We start from the raw sequence: 15,803 nt of genomic DNA, 5'->3' as shown, positions 1-15,803 counted from the left end.
GCCTGTACTTTGCGTCTCAACCTCAACTTGACTGGTTGAGATTTTAGACCACTCGTGATGATTTACCTTCTTGAAATAGTTTGATAATTATATTTTAGTGTTAATTTCTCATGCTGGAGCCATAATTAATGTCAATCCATATTGTGCAACAGCTCTCCCAGGCGTGAACAGTGCTGTTTAACTGCAGACTAGTTATTATATTTAATCTGATGCAGGTGTTGGCTTTGTAAATGAAAATTTACCAGGTCACTCCATATTAATGTCTTCCTGCTTGATCTAAAAATGAAACTGTTACTACCACAATTTATGTACTTTGTTTTTTTATTGTTCCTTAAAGGCAGAAAGTTGACCTTTGAAATTACTATGGGTTATTTTTTTTTCATGTTTTTTTATCTGCTTTTTTTTCTACAAAATTAAACAATTTAAAGAAAAAGCAGTGAAATCCAGGGTTGTGTTTATCAAAGTGCTTGTTTCTATGTAAAAAAAAATCAAGACTGGACTTGGCTGAAGGATATGCATAGACTGGAAGAGCACAGACAGGAAGTTGTGCAATGAAACCAAGAATGTGTCAGACCACTGGCGGGAGAAATACGGAGCGAAGGCCGAGTTGTGTTCAGGTGCAGGGATATACGGCAGAATAAACCAATCACGCCACTCAAGCTGACCCTGCAGCTCCAAAGCCTGCTTCTGGAAAAACTCCTGAGTCTTCTCCAAGTTCCCTTTCTGCAAATCAGAATGAAACCAATTTGCTGATGGTTTACTTGGACAAATAATAATGACATGGTTTAATATACAAACCCCGTTTCCATATGAGTTGGGAAATTGTGTTAGATGTAAATATAAACGGAATACAATGATTTGCAAATCATTTTCAACCCATATTCAGTTGAATATGCTACAAAGACAACATATTTGATTTTCAAACTGATAAAAAAATATTTTATTTTTGCAAATAATCATTAACTTTAGAATTTGATGCCAGCAACACGTGACAAAGAAGTTGGGAAAGGTGGCAATAAATACTGATTAAGTTGAAGAATGCTCATCAAACACTTATTTGGAACATCCCACAGGTGTGCAGGCTAATTGGGAACAGGTGGGTGCCATGATTGGGTATAAAAACAGCCTCTCAAAAAATGCTCAGTCTTTCACAAGAAAGGATGGGGCGAGGTACACCCCTTTGTCCACAACTGTGTGAGCAAATAGTCAAACAGTTTAAGAACAACGGTTTTCAAAGTGCAATTGCGAGACATTTAGGGATTTCAACATCTACGGTCCATAATATCATCAAAAGGTTTAGAGAATCTGGAGAAATCACTCCACGTAAGCGGCATGGCCAAAAACCAACATTGAATGGCCGTGACTTCGATCCCTCAGATGGCACTGTATCAAAAACCGACATCAATCTCTAAAGGATATCACCACGTGGGCTCTAGAACACTTCAGAAAACCACTGTCACTAAATACAGTTTGTGCAAGTTAAAGCAAGTTTGTGCAAGTTAAAGCTCTACTATGCAGAGCGAAAGCCATTTATCAACAACATCCAGAAACGCCGCCGGCTTCTAAGATGGACTGATGCAAAGTGGAAAAGCGTTCTGTGGTCTGACGAGTCCACATTTCAAATTGTTTTTGGAAATATTCGACATTGTGTCATCCGGACCAAAGGGGAAGCGAACCATCCAGACTGTTAATGACGCAAAGTTCAAAAGCCAGCATCTGTGATGGTATGGGGGGTTCATTAATGTCCAAGACATGGGTAACTTACACATCTGTGAAGGCACCATTAATGCTGAAAGGTACATACAGGTTTTGGAGCAACATATGCTGCCATCTAAGCGTCGTCTTTTTCGTCGTCTTATTTCAGCAAGACAATGCCAAGCCACATTCAGCACGTGTTACAACAACGTGGCTTCGTAAAAAAAGAGTGCGGGTACTTTCCTGGCCCGCCTGCAGTCCAGACTTGTCTCCCATCGAAAATGTTTGACACATTATGAAGTGTAAAAAGCGGACTGTTGAACGACTGAAACTCTACATAAAATAAAAATGGGAAAGAATTCCACTTTCACAGCTTCAACAATTAGTTTGCTCAGTTCCCAAACGTTTATTGTGTGTTGTTAAAAGAAAAGGTGATGTAACAGTGGTGAACATGCCCTTTCCCAACTACTTTGGCACGTGTTGCAGCCATGAAATTCTAAGTTAATTATTATTTGCAAAAAAAAATAAAAAAATGTATGAGTTTGAACATCAAATATGTTGTGTTTGTAGTGCATTTAATTGAATATGGGTTGAAAATGATTTGCAAATCATTGTATTCAGTTTATATTTACAACTAACACAATTTCCCAACTCATATGAAAACGGGGCTTGTACCTACTGACCAGCAAGGTTTGAATGGAGGCAAATGGAATCTTCTTGTTTGTTGAAGACATTTCACCTTACATCCTAAATGTTTTCATTTATTTTCCTCACTTGTCCATATCGGGATTGCCAGGAGGGGCTGGGGGGGCAAGAGTCTATACCAGTTGCACTCGCGCGAAAGGCAGGGTGCACCCTGGACAAGTCGCTACCTCATCACAGGACCAACACAGATAGACAACCATTCACACTCCCGTTCACACAAGAGGGCCAATCAACCTATCCCCAAGTGCACGTCTTTGGAGGTGGGAGAGAGCCGGAGTACCGGGAGGGAGCCCACACTGTCACGTAGAGAACAAACTTTACACAGGAAGATCCGGAGCCCAGGAATCAAACCCAGGACGTTCTTCTTGGCACGGCGTGGCTTGGCTGGTAGAGCGACCGTGCCAGCAACCTTAGGGCTGCAGGTTTGATCCCAGCTTCCGCTATTCGTTGTGTCCTTGGGCAAAGACACTTCCCCCTTGCTCGTGGTTAGGGCCTTGCATGGCAGCTCCCGCCATCAGTGTGTGAATGTGTGTATGAATGGGTGAATGTGGAAATAGTCTCAAAGTGCTTTGAGTACCTTGAAGGTAGAAAAGCGCTATACAAGTATACACCAGTTTACCATTTTTTTTCTTGCTGTGAGGCACAAGCGCTAACCACTGCTCCACCGTATTTCCCCCTAAGGTTGTCTTCAGTCCTAAATTGTAGATGTGGAGTTTATTTTAAACTTCTGGAGGATGTGTAGCCAGGGGATGGTCACATTAGTGTTTTTGCTGTTTTGGCCAAGCGTGACTTGAACAACTGGCGGTTTGGCCTGTCCACTTTCACATGACTTAGACCAGTGGTTCTTAACCTGGGTTCCATCGAACCCTAGGGGTTCGGTGAGTCGGCCTCAGGGGTTCGGCGGAGGTCAAAACACACCCGACTCATCGTGTCAATAAAAACTTCTCCCGATTAGGGTATTACGGATACGGCAACAGCTGAAGTAACACTGATTTGCAGGTGTGTAATTTGTTGTGAGTTTATGCACTGTGTCGGTTTTGTTCTTTGAACAAGGTGATGTTCATGCACGGTTCATTTTGTGCACCAGTAAAAAAACATGGGAACAGTTTAGTATGGAGAACATATTCACCATTAATTAGTTGCTTATAAATATGCAAATTAGTAACATATTGGCTACTAACTAGTCATTATTAGGTACTTATTAATGCCTAATTCGGCATGGCCTTATTATAACCCTAACCATCAAACCCTGGCCCTAACCCTTACCAAATAACTCCAAATTAAGTCTTTTTTACTTACAATATGTTCCCCTAGTGTCAAAAAACCTCTAAATTAAGTCTTTGTTACTTAGAATTTGTTCTCCATACTTAAGTGTACCAAAAACACATAACTTTGTTTTGAATTTGAAAAAAAATCATTTTATTTTTCACTAAGAAGTGTTCAATGAATGCACATATGAAACTAATTGGGTTCCGTACCTCCAACAAGGTTAAGAACCACTGACTTAGACACAAGTAATACATCTGTTTGTAATATATACTGATGTTTTTTGTACTAAATTAACCACAGTAATAATGATAATAATGATAATATTAATAATAATGGATTAGATTTATTTAGCGCTTTTTTCTAGACGCTCAAAGCGCTTCACAGAGAAGTGTCAACTCATCAATTATTCACTCCACATTCACAAATGATGGTGGTAAGCCACATTTGTAGCCACAGCTGCCCTGGGGTAGACTTGACGGAAGCGTGGTTGCCAATTTGCACCTACAGTCCCTCCGACCGACACCAAACATTCGTTCACATTCACACACCAGCGTACACTGGGAGCAAGGCTGAAGTGTCTTAATCAAAGACACACAGCAGGGACTCAAACCTGGAACCCTGAAATTGTTGCCACAGCCGCTCTACCCAAAAAGACTGTCTATGTTTACTGACACATACTTTTCATGTTTAGTTAAATTGTACCACAAATTTATATCAGCTCCAAATATCGGTTAGCTACCTCCTTAACTACTAATGATCAGCATCGGTATCGGCCCTAAACAAGCCATATCAGTCGATCTCCAGTTCACACCCCAATCAAACAAGAAGCCCTCCCTTGTCCAGAATTTGTCTTCCATAGAATTGAATGACCTTTCTCTCTTCAAGATGCATATGAATTCCTTCTGCCAAGAGGACAAACCCTGTGCAAGTTTAAGCAAGGACACCTTTAGGATGACAGGTGAAACGTCATCAACAACCAAGAAGATTCCTGTTGCCTTCATTCAACTTTTACTGGTTACCATGATCTGGATAAGTGTCAATCAACACTGACAATACAATCTAGCTCTTAATTTGTTACCTGGATGGTGTTGATGACATAGTATCTATACAGGCTAGCTCTTAGTTTGTTCACGGTGGATCGATAAACATCCTCCAGTCTGCAGAAAAGACGTCTGTCCAAATAGAGCCAGTAGTCCTTCAGACCCGTCAGGTCAAAGCTTTGGATGAACTGCAGCAGCTGATCGATGATCTTGTCCACCTGATGACAGTCAAACCCAAACCATCACTGTATTCATCATCTATCTACATTTAGAATAAACTAAATATTGGTATTTCATATTTGCATCATTCACCCTGAAGCCTTTCTCCTTGTCGACTTTCATCTCACTGTCCAGATGTTTCAGTGTGTTGGTGAATCCCCGATATATCAAATACTCTCTCACATGTTCATCTGTTCTCTCCACCGCAGACCCCATTCTGAATTCGGACACAGGGACATCATGATTAACATTTGCCTTTATGAATTTATTATGGGTCTACTGAAGATGTGAACAAATCTGTTGGGTCCAAAGTATACATACAGCAATGTTAATATTTGGTAATGTGTCCTTTGGCAAGTTTCACAAACTTCTGGCAAGCTTCTGGTTGAATTTTTGACCACTCCTCTTGACAAAATTGGTGCAGTTCAGCTAAATTTGTTGGTTTTCTGACATGGACTTGTTTCTTCAGCATTGTCCACACGTTTAAGTCAGGACTTTGGGAAAGCCACCCTAAAACCTTAATTCTCGCCTGATTTAGCAATTCCTTTACCACTCTTTTGAAGTGTATTTGGGGGCATTGTCCTGTTGGAAAACCCAACTGCGCACAAGACCCAACCTCCAGGCTGATCATTTTAGGTTGTCCTGAAGAATTTGGAGGTAATCCTCCTTTTTCATTGTCCCATTTACTCTCTGTAAAGCACCAGTTCTATAGGCAGCAGAACAGGCCCAGAAGATAATACTACCACCACCATGCTTGACGGTAGGGATGGTGTTCCTGGGATTAAAGGCATCACCTTTTCTCCTCCAAAGAAATTGCTTGGTATTGTGACCAAACAGCTCAATTTATGTTTCATCTGACATCACAGGGAAAAAGATAAGACCATTCTGGAGGAAAGTTCTGTGGAACAAAACATTTGCTTTTTGGCAGTGAATCTTGCCAAGTGACATGAAACCAAATATTTACATTGTTGTATGTATACTTTTGACCCAGCAGATTTGATCACATTTTCAGTAGAGCCATAATAAATTCATAAAAGAACCAAAATTAATGAACATATGAAGTATGTGCTCCAATCACTCTATCACAAAAAAAATAAGAGTTGTAGAAATTATTGGAAACTCAAGACAGCCATGACATTATGTTCTTTACAAGTGTATGTAAACTTTTGACCACGACTGTGTGTGTGTGTATGTGTGTGTGTGTATATATATATATATATATATATATATATATATATATACACAAATATATATATACATATATATATATATATATATATATATATACATATATATACACAAATATATATATATATATATATAGATACACACATATATATAGATACACACACACACATATATATCAAATATATATATATATATATACACACACACATATATACAAATATATATGAGCGGCCGTGCCAGCAACCTTAGGGCTGCAGGTTTGATCCCAGCTTCCGCTATTCGTTGTGTCCTTGGGCAAAGACACTTCCCCCTTGCTCGTGGTTAGGGCCTTGCATGGCAGCTCCCGCCATCAGTGTGTGAATGTGTGTATGAATGGGTGAATGTGGAAATAGTCTCAAAGTGCTTTGAGTACCTTGAAGGTAGAAAAGCGCTATACAAGTATACACCAGTTTACCATTTTTTTTCTTGCTGTGAGGCACAAGCGCTAACCACTGCTCCACCGTATTTCCCCCTAAGGTTGTCTTCAGTCCTAAATTGTAGGTGTGGAGTTTATTTTAAACTTCTGGAGGATGTGTAGCCAGGGGATGGTCACATTAGTGTTTTTGCTGTTTTGGCCAAGCGTGACTTGAACAACTGGCGGTTTGGCCTGTCCACTTTCACATGACTTAGACCAGTGGTTCTTAACCTGGGTTCCATCGAACCCTAGGGGTTCGGTGAGTCGGCCTCAGGGGTTCGGCGGAGGTCACACACACACACACACACACACACACACACACATATATACAAATATATATGTGTGTGTGTGTGTGTGTGTGTGTGTATATATATATATATATATATATATATATATATATATATATATATATATATATATATATTTGGTGAAACAAGTGTAAAGGTGACTATATAGCTGTTATTTCATGTTTTGAGGGCTTTAATTATATCAGAAAACCTATTCAAAAGGCTGTGTACAGTTTAGTTATGCCTAGCTATGAAACCATTTAATTTATTAATATTATTATATTTCACATAAATACGTTTACCAGTCAGGCCTGGAACCAATTAACTGCAATTAACTCGCTCCCTGCTTTGCAATGTAAATACCGTCTAATAATAAAGATTCACAGTAAAACTCTTTTTTTTGGCACCATTAAGAGTAGTTTCTGGCGTACTTTAAATACAACATACACAGTGCAACGCAGCAAACAAAAATCGAATGAAAAGACAATATTATATTTAGTTTTTGATAGAGGGCTTAATATTTAAATATGAACGTGACTTTGAAATGAGTAACGTATATATTTATGAAATATTCATAATAAATACACCGTTTTTTCTAATAAGAATGTAAAGTATGAACGTACCTTTCTTCAGTCAAACAAAGGATCAGGTTCCCGAGTCAAACACGTCAAACAAGGTGAAATAAAACACTAGTGGAGTACAATTATTGCTGGAAATACTTGATTGTCACATTCTGCAAATTTAAACCTTACACAATTTTCTTAAGCGACAGAGAAAACGCACACTTCCTGTTTTCGACTCCTGCCAGTCACGTGCCCATTTACCGTGACGTCATCCAGTCTAGCCCAATGGCGCGCCCTAGTGGTCGTTGTGTTAATCGTTTTTACTAATCATTCGTCAACCACTGTAATGGAAACAAAAATAAAGTGAAATAAAATAAATCTATTCATGTAAGTCTGTCAGTTTTCATCACTATATAAACAATATTTGCAAAAAAAACATTGAATATTTCCCCAAGGGAAACAGACTTAGACTTAAACGAACTTTATTGATTCCCACACAGTCGCTCAAATATAAGAGGAAAGGATAACAACATTCTCAAGGGCGGGGGATTAAGAGGAAGAAATAATAAATAAAACATAATATACAATATATAATAGACCAAATTGCCAAAAGTATTTGGCCACCCACCCAAATGACTGAGAATCAGGTGTCCTAATCACCACAGGGGTATAAAATGAAGCACTTGTGAAACATTTGTGAAAAAATGGAAAGGAACTGCCCTGCGATGAGATGGTGACTTGTCCAGGGTGTACACCGCCTTCCGCCCGATTGTAGCTGAGATAGGCACCAGCGCCCCCCGCAACCCCAAAGGGAATAAGCGGTAGTAAATGGATGGATGGAAAGGAACTGTCGTAGGATGCCACCTGTGCAACAAATCCAGTCGTGAAATTTCTTCGCTCCTAAAATATTCCGAAGTCAACTGTCGGCTTTAATATAAGAAAATAGAAGATTTTGGGAACAACAGCAACTCAGCCACCAAGTGGTAGGCCACGTAAACTGACAGAGAGGGGTCAGCGGATGCTGAAGCGCATAGTACAAAGAGCAGTGGAGACGCCTTCTCTGGAGTGATGAATCATGCTTTTCCATCTGGCAATCTGATGGATGAGTCTGAGTTTGGAGCTTGCCAGGAGAACGGTACATTTCGGACTGCTTTGTGAAGAGTGTGAAAGTTGTTTGTTTTTCAGGAGTTGGGCTTGGCGCCTTAGTTCCAGTGAAAGGAACTTTGAATGCTCCAGGATAGAGAAACATTTTGGACAATTCCATGCTCCTTACCTTGTGGGGACAGTTTGGAGCGGCCCCCTTCCTCTTCCAACATGATTGTTCACCAGTGCACAAAGCAAGGCCCATAAAGACATGGATGACAGAGTCTGGTGTGGATGAACTTGACTGGCCTGCACAGAGTCCTGACCTGAACCCGATAGAACACCTGACTGAGACTGAGGGCCAGGCCTTCTCGACCAACATTAGTGTGTGACCTCCAGTGGGGTTTTGGAAGAATGGTGGGAAATTCCTATAAACACACTCCGCAACCTTGTGGACAGCCTTCCCAGAAGAGTTGAAGCTGTAGAAGCTGCAAAAGGTGGACCGACATCATATTGAACCCTATGGGTTAGGAATGGGATGGATCTTCAAGTTCATATGTGAGTCAAGGCAGGTGGCCAAACACTTTTGGCTATAAAGTGTATGTTCAAAACTTTATTGATCCCCAAGGGAAATGGTTTGACACAATCGCTCAAATATAAGAGGAAAGGATAACAAAAACCTTTTTAAGGGCGGGAATAGGAGGAAATAATGAAATAAGCAGGGGCGTCCATGATAAAATTGCTTGCATGGCAACATATCGTGCTCCAAAACCTGTATGTACCTTTCAGCATTAATGGTGCCTTCACAGATGTGTAAGTTACCCATGCCTTGGCCACTAATACACCCCCATACCATCACAGATGCTGGCTTTTGAACTTTGCGCCTATAAGAATCCAGATGGTTCTTTTCCTTTGTTCTGGAGGACACGATGTCCATAGTTTCCAAAAGCAATTTGAAATGTGGACTCGTACGACCACAGAAAACTTTTCCACTTTGCATCAGTCCAACTTAGATGAGCTTGGGCCCAGCGAAGGGCCAAACTGTTACACTGAACTACAAGGAGGCAATGTTGGAGCAGAACAAAGCTTGTTTATTAGACTTCATCTTCATTAGCCAAACAGCTTTGAGTTTTATAATAATATGAAAAAGTAAACGCCATATTGTTTACATTTCTTGTTTTTTTTCATCTCACAATGGTATTACTTTAAAAACCATTCATGTGACATATCATTTTGTTAATGTTTTACTGTGTATAGGTAATTCCTATACAACATATTTCTGCTCAAACTCTTAATGAATCTGTCCCGATACATAATCTACAGGTACATATGAATGTACATAACTTGAAAACATAAATAAATAATATAAACACCTTTCGCTATCGAAACGTAAAAATAGAGATAAAGGCATCAAGTAATGAAAAAAAGCTGACAAGTTGATATTAATGAGTAAAAAAAACTTCATATATATATATATATATATATATATATAACTTGCTTTGGTGCCCTAAAATATGAGCCCTCCTTTAAGGCAACACATGCTTTGACCTTAAAAAGTTAGAATTCGAGACCTGTATGCATGCATATATATGTGTATATATATATATATATATATATACACACACTCACACACATTGGAATGTCAAATGTTGACTTGGAGATTTCAACATGTACTACATCTACTGTATTACATCTACTGTACTACATTAACTGTAGTACATCTACTGTACTATCTGCTGTACTTGTTGCCACACAAACATCTACAGATTGTTTAGCTCCAGGAGGGTTTGGTCCAGCACCTGATGCATTTCCAGGTTTTCTTCTTTGGCTTGGGCCAGCATCTCTGCAGGTTTGAAAAAGTCTCACATATGAATGCAAATAAAACCATCAGGCACCATAGTGCATATTTCACATTAAAACATACTTAAATGACTTTAATTGTCTTAACAATGACTAATTATTTGGAACCTTTCTGAAAAATTGCAGTAACCTCAAAATGCCATCAACAAGTAGTTGTTGTACAATTTTATGTCACCAAAGATGGGAACTTGCATGGCTGCGTTGGTTGTGATGCATGAACTAGGGGAAAGATGAGCAGCTTAGAGGATTTTAATACTCTCAGAGAAAGCAAGCAGTCGTGCATGTAAGGTTCTCAAACAATAATCAATCCTCGAGCGCTGAGGAGCAGGCGAGGCAGGCATAAATAGCAGCCTGCTGATTAGCACCAGGTGTGGCCAGGATGCCAATCAGCAGCAGGTGAGGGGAAACAGCGCTCAGGGAGACATGCAGGAAATGTAACGAGAATGAGAGCGCTGACAGGAAATATACATCAGACAATTAAGGGAAAAAACAGAAATGAAGTGAGGGATTGTCACATTGTGCCCATAAAGCCCTCTAAACAAACATTAAAAAACCCGCTAACAATCCTCCATTTACTGGAATATTGTTTATACAACAGATGAGAATGCCTAAAAAAAAAATAAGACCTATGTATTATTGTCCTACTTAGGGATTGTGAATAATAGGCAGAATTACAACTCTCCTTTAAGCTCTTAAGGCCCAAGCGGTTTGTTAACATACTTTTTTTAATTTCTCTTTGCTATTTGGGCTTATTGGACCCTAATTAGAATAAAAACAAAAAATCATCTTTTAATATGATGTACTTAAGTCCATAAGTACACAAAAGTGTACTTCATGTGTAGTGACATGCAAATTTAGATTTTTACACTTTTTTTCCCCAAATTCTATTGTACGTTATTCTCTTCTGACACCACCAGATAGCAGTATAAGTGTCCATATGTTGGCATCGGACCCCAATACAGTAGTGTACACTATCCATCCATCCATCCATCCATCCATCCATCTTCCACTTATCCGAGGTCGGGTCACGGGGGCAGCAGCCAAAGCAGGGAACCTTAGATTTTCCTCTCCCCAGCCACCTGGTCCAGCTCTTCCCGGGGGATTCCGAGGCGTTCCCAGGCCATCCGGGAGGCATAGTCTTCCCAACGTGTCCTGAGTCTTCCCCTTGGCCTCCTACCGGTTGGACGTGCCCTAAACACCTGCCTAGGCAGGCGTTCGAGTGGCATCTTGACCAGATGCCCGAGCCACCTCATCTGGCTCCTCTCGATGTGGAGGAGCAGCGGCTTTACTTTGAGTTCCTCCCGGATGGCAGAGCTTCTCACCCTATCTCTAAGGGAGAGCCCCGCCACCTGGCGGAGGAAACTAATTTCCGCCGCTTGTACCCGTGATCTTGTCCTTTCGGTCATAACCCAAAGCTCATGACCATAGGTGAGGATGGGAATGTAGATCGACCGGTACATTGAGAGCTTTGCCTTCCGGCTCAGCTCCTTCTTCACCACAACGGATAGATACAGCGTCCGCATTACTGAAGGCGCCGCACCGATCCGCTTGTCGATCTCTTGATTCACTCTTCCCTCACTCGTGAACAAAACTCCATGGTACTTCAACTCCTCCACTTTGGGCAGGGTCTCCTCCCCAACCCGGAGATGGCACTCCACCCTTTTCCAGGGGAGGACCATGGACTCGGACTTGGAGGTGCTGATTCTCATCAGCACGGTGAAGCGACCGGGATGAGAATCTAAAAGGTGCTGTCGACGCATGTGGCCACTAAGGCCTTTAGAGGTTAAAGGACAACTGCATTGATACTGAGACACCTAAACACCTGATTTAGTTTGTCATAGACATGTTTTGCTGGTCGGTGGCCATTGTGTTTTCTTCCAGCTGAATTTCAGATCAACCTTTTGGCCTAATGAAATTTACAGTAGAGCCGTGTTCTTCTTCTTCTTCTTCTTTTGTGACTTTGACCTAATTGTTGGCTACTTGTTCAGAGGTCCCCCCTGAATGACATGTGTGACGCGGACTGGACTCACGATAGACCAACAATGAAAAAAGTTTATAGCGATGAAAAATATACATGTGGCGAGACCACTCCATAATGTTATTGCAAAGTTTAAATATCCAAACAATTTGCCATATGGATACATTGTTAAACTCCTACATCATTTGTCACAAAATGTCCACATACGTTACAAACAAATGTGGGTGGTAACACATTATATTTACCTAAGTAACTTAATGGATGAACTGTACTTGTCAGAGTAGTTTCAACTCAACATACTTTTTTACTTTTATTTGAGTATTTTGTGAAGAAGAATCTCTATTTTTATGTGTTACATTGAGTTTTATTCACTACATTTATCATCATTATATTTATTTACAATGCATTGTTTACTGCTTGCAAAAACATATTCATTTTGCCTGTTAGAAAGAATTCTTCCAGTGGGCACTGTCACATGGTTTTGTTACACTAATCTAACGTTAGCGACGTTTGGCTCCATTTCACCAATCAATTAGAGCCTGGTTTGAGTGTGGTCATGACATCAGCTTCAACAAACTATGATAAAAATAACACTTATATTCAGCGCTGTCATGTGTCGGAAGAAAGGTTCACATTTCAGCATGAATTCCACTTCGAACTAGAGAAAACATGTTGCTGTAAGTTCTATATGTTTTTTAATGTTTTAGGGGGCCACATGCAAAAGTGATAGCCCTGTTATGCAGTCATAAGTGGTAAGATCTGCATATTGTGCAGTGCATGCTGTAGCAGGGTCTCTGTGTCTGTCACACACAAGTACACAAAAAAACTAAGGTTGTAGTGCGAGTACCATTAAAACTTTGCTACCAAATAAATCAAAACATGGAACCTGACTTAAACAAGTTGAAGAACTTATTTGGGTGTTACCATTTAGTGGTCAATTGTACGGAATATGTACTGTACTGTGCAATGTACTGATACAGTCTCAAAGAAGTTACTCATCAATTGCTCAGTACTTAAGTAGTTTTTTCACTGTATACATTTAACGGTACTCTAACAAATTTTTATTTTTTTTACTTGAGTCATAGTACTCTAAGGCAGTGCTTTTCAATTATTTTTTGTCACGCCCCACCCACAGAAAGAAGAAAACATTTCGTGCCCCACCCCACACTCTCCGCCACAACTACAAATAGTATAATTTGTCTATAAAATTGTTGTAAGTACACCTCTGCATAACATGTATCCTTAACAAAAAAACAACAACAAAAATATATAGATAAACTTACAACAAATAGCTTTATCAACACTGCTCTTTAGTTTATAACAGAAAAGACTTAAAGTATCAATTTCCCTGAAATGCATCACACAGTGGAACCCGCCACACTATTTGAGAAGAACTGCTCTAAAGTAACAGTCCTCTTACTGAGAACACATTTTACCCAGCTCTGTGTATAATAAATATCTTATTTTGTTCGGATTGGTCAATAAAACAGATGATTTACACAATAAATAAGATTTCTCGGCATGTTAATGTTGTTCAGTGCTGCGTACATCTACCAAAAGTTTGACAAGGACAACCATGGCATAGGGTTCATGAGATTAAGAGAATAGCAATTCTGTCAGATGCAAACAGATAGCTAAAGAAGAGTGAAAGAGTGGGGGGACACAATAGTATTGAAATAGATTTATTCCAATGCAGCGAGGAAAGCGTATGGGAAACATTTCAACAGTGGAAATGAGACAAGTGCAAGCTCAGCAAAACACATTGCATTGAAAACAAGTCTACTGCCGGAGTCAGCAGTGTGCTGAAGGTGATCTGAATATGATTCTTTTATCTGATAAAAGGTTGGTAGCTGATCATTCCACTGTGGAATGAAGAAGAACAGCAACAGGCAAGCAAGGAAAGGAAGTGTGAGCTTTTACAGTGTAGTCATGTCATTGAGAGCCAGGTCCAGCTCCTCACTGAGAGCCTTGCCTTTAAGCTTCTGAGCATACACTTCATCTGCAGGACAACACGCAGAAAGACACAGGTGGCCCGAGTACACACACACAGAGAGAGAGGGAGAGAAAAGGGATAGGAAACTTAGCAAAAAATAAAGGAAGAGACGTAATTGAAGCATAATTTAATCAAACAAGTAACTACCAAATTATCAGAAATCATCATACTTTATCATGATGGAATATTTATTTGTATAGACACATGGCTAAGGTACTGTTGTCATGTATACCAGTGGTTCTCAACCTTTTTTCAGTGATGTACCCCCTGTGAACATTTTTTTTATTCTAGTAACCCCTAATCAGAGCAAAGCATTTTTGGTTGGAAAAAAAGAGATAAAGAAGTAAAATACAACACTATGTCATCAGTTTCTGATTTATTAAATTGTATACTAGTGCAAAATATTGGTCATTTGTAATGGTCTTTCTTGAACTATTTGGAAAAAAAGATATAAAAATAACTAAAAAATTGTTGAAAAATAAACAAGTGATTCAAATATAAATAAAGATTTCTACACATAGAAGTAATCATCAACTTAAAGTGCCCTCTTTGGGGATTGTAATACAGATCCATTTAGATTCATCAACTTAATTCTAAACATTTTTTCACAAAAAAATTCATTTTTAACATCGATATTTATGGAACATGTCCACAAAAAATCTAACTGTCAACACTGAATACTGCATTGTTGCATTTCTTTTCACAGTTTATGAACTTAAATTCATTATTTATTGAAGTGTTATTCAATAAATATATTTATAAAGGATTTTTGAATTGTTGCTATTTTTAGAATATTTTTTAAAAACCTCACGTACCCCTTGGCATACCTTCAAGTACCCTCAGGGGTACGCGTAACCCCATTTAAGAACCACTGATGTATACGACACTGCGAGATCAATGTGGATGTGGGCTTCTCTACAGCATTATGAATGCAGAGGTAAGAAATGAATGAATACCTTCCAGGTCGTCAATTGTCTTCTCCAGCTTGGCCACAGACCGCTCTGCAAACTCTGCTCGGGTCTCAGCCTGAAACAATTATCAAAACATCAAACAATGGTTCGTAATACTATGTCAAACATACATTGTGCAGATGAAAGTTTTACAAAGTATCCCAACAGTTCCTTCATCAACCAGGGGTTATTTGAATTACCCCTACAATAATGATTTATTTCCATCCATCCATTTCTACCGCTTGTCCCTCTCGGGGTAGCTGGGGGTGCTGGAGCCTATCACAGCTGCACTTGGGCGGAAGGCAGGGTACACCCTGGACAAGTCGCCCACTCATTGCAGAGCCAACACAGATAGACAACATTCACACTCAAATTAGCACATTAGGGCCAATTTAATGTTTATTCTACAAAAATATCTTTAAACTTGTAGGAACATTTTTCTTCTAGCAGGACCAAAGACAGTACCAGAATCTTAATTATTTTCCACATTATAATGGTAATACATCATACCTCTTTAAT

At 39.5% G+C, this 15,803-nt stretch overlaps 2 protein-coding genes across 2 annotated transcripts in view; both read right to left on the bottom strand.

Annotated features, from left to right (window-relative positions):
• The window catches only part of wdr91 (WD repeat domain 91), a 44,886-nt gene extending 37,189 nt beyond the window's left edge, over window positions 1–7,697 (bottom strand). The window contains exons 1-4 of the mRNA XM_061876865.1: window positions 7,481–7,697; window positions 5,022–5,145; window positions 4,748–4,927; window positions 517–723 (exon numbers count right to left, since the gene is read on the bottom strand). Of these exons, the coding sequence (XP_061732849.1) occupies window positions 517–723; window positions 4,748–4,927; window positions 5,022–5,144 (510 nt within the window). The 5' untranslated portion in view covers window position 5,145; window positions 7,481–7,697. The remainder of the gene's footprint in view (window positions 1–516; window positions 724–4,747; window positions 4,928–5,021; window positions 5,146–7,480) is intronic.
• Window positions 7,698–14,007: 6,310 nt separating this feature from the next.
• Window positions 14,008–15,803, bottom strand: part of tpm2 (tropomyosin 2 (beta)) — a 32,559-nt gene continuing 30,763 nt past the window's right edge. Inside the window, exons 8-9 of the mRNA XM_061876864.1 lie at window positions 15,291–15,360; window positions 14,008–14,340 (exon numbers count right to left, since the gene is read on the bottom strand). Coding sequence (XP_061732848.1) covers window positions 14,258–14,340; window positions 15,291–15,360 — 153 coding nt within the window. The 3' untranslated portion in view covers window positions 14,008–14,257. The remainder of the gene's footprint in view (window positions 14,341–15,290; window positions 15,361–15,803) is intronic.

This window comes from Nerophis ophidion, linkage group LG17 (genome assembly GCF_033978795.1).
Source record: "Nerophis ophidion isolate RoL-2023_Sa linkage group LG17, RoL_Noph_v1.0, whole genome shotgun sequence".
Lineage (NCBI taxonomy): Eukaryota > Metazoa > Chordata > Actinopteri > Syngnathiformes > Syngnathidae > Nerophis > Nerophis ophidion.
This window is presented reverse-complemented; position numbering and strand designations above follow the sequence as displayed.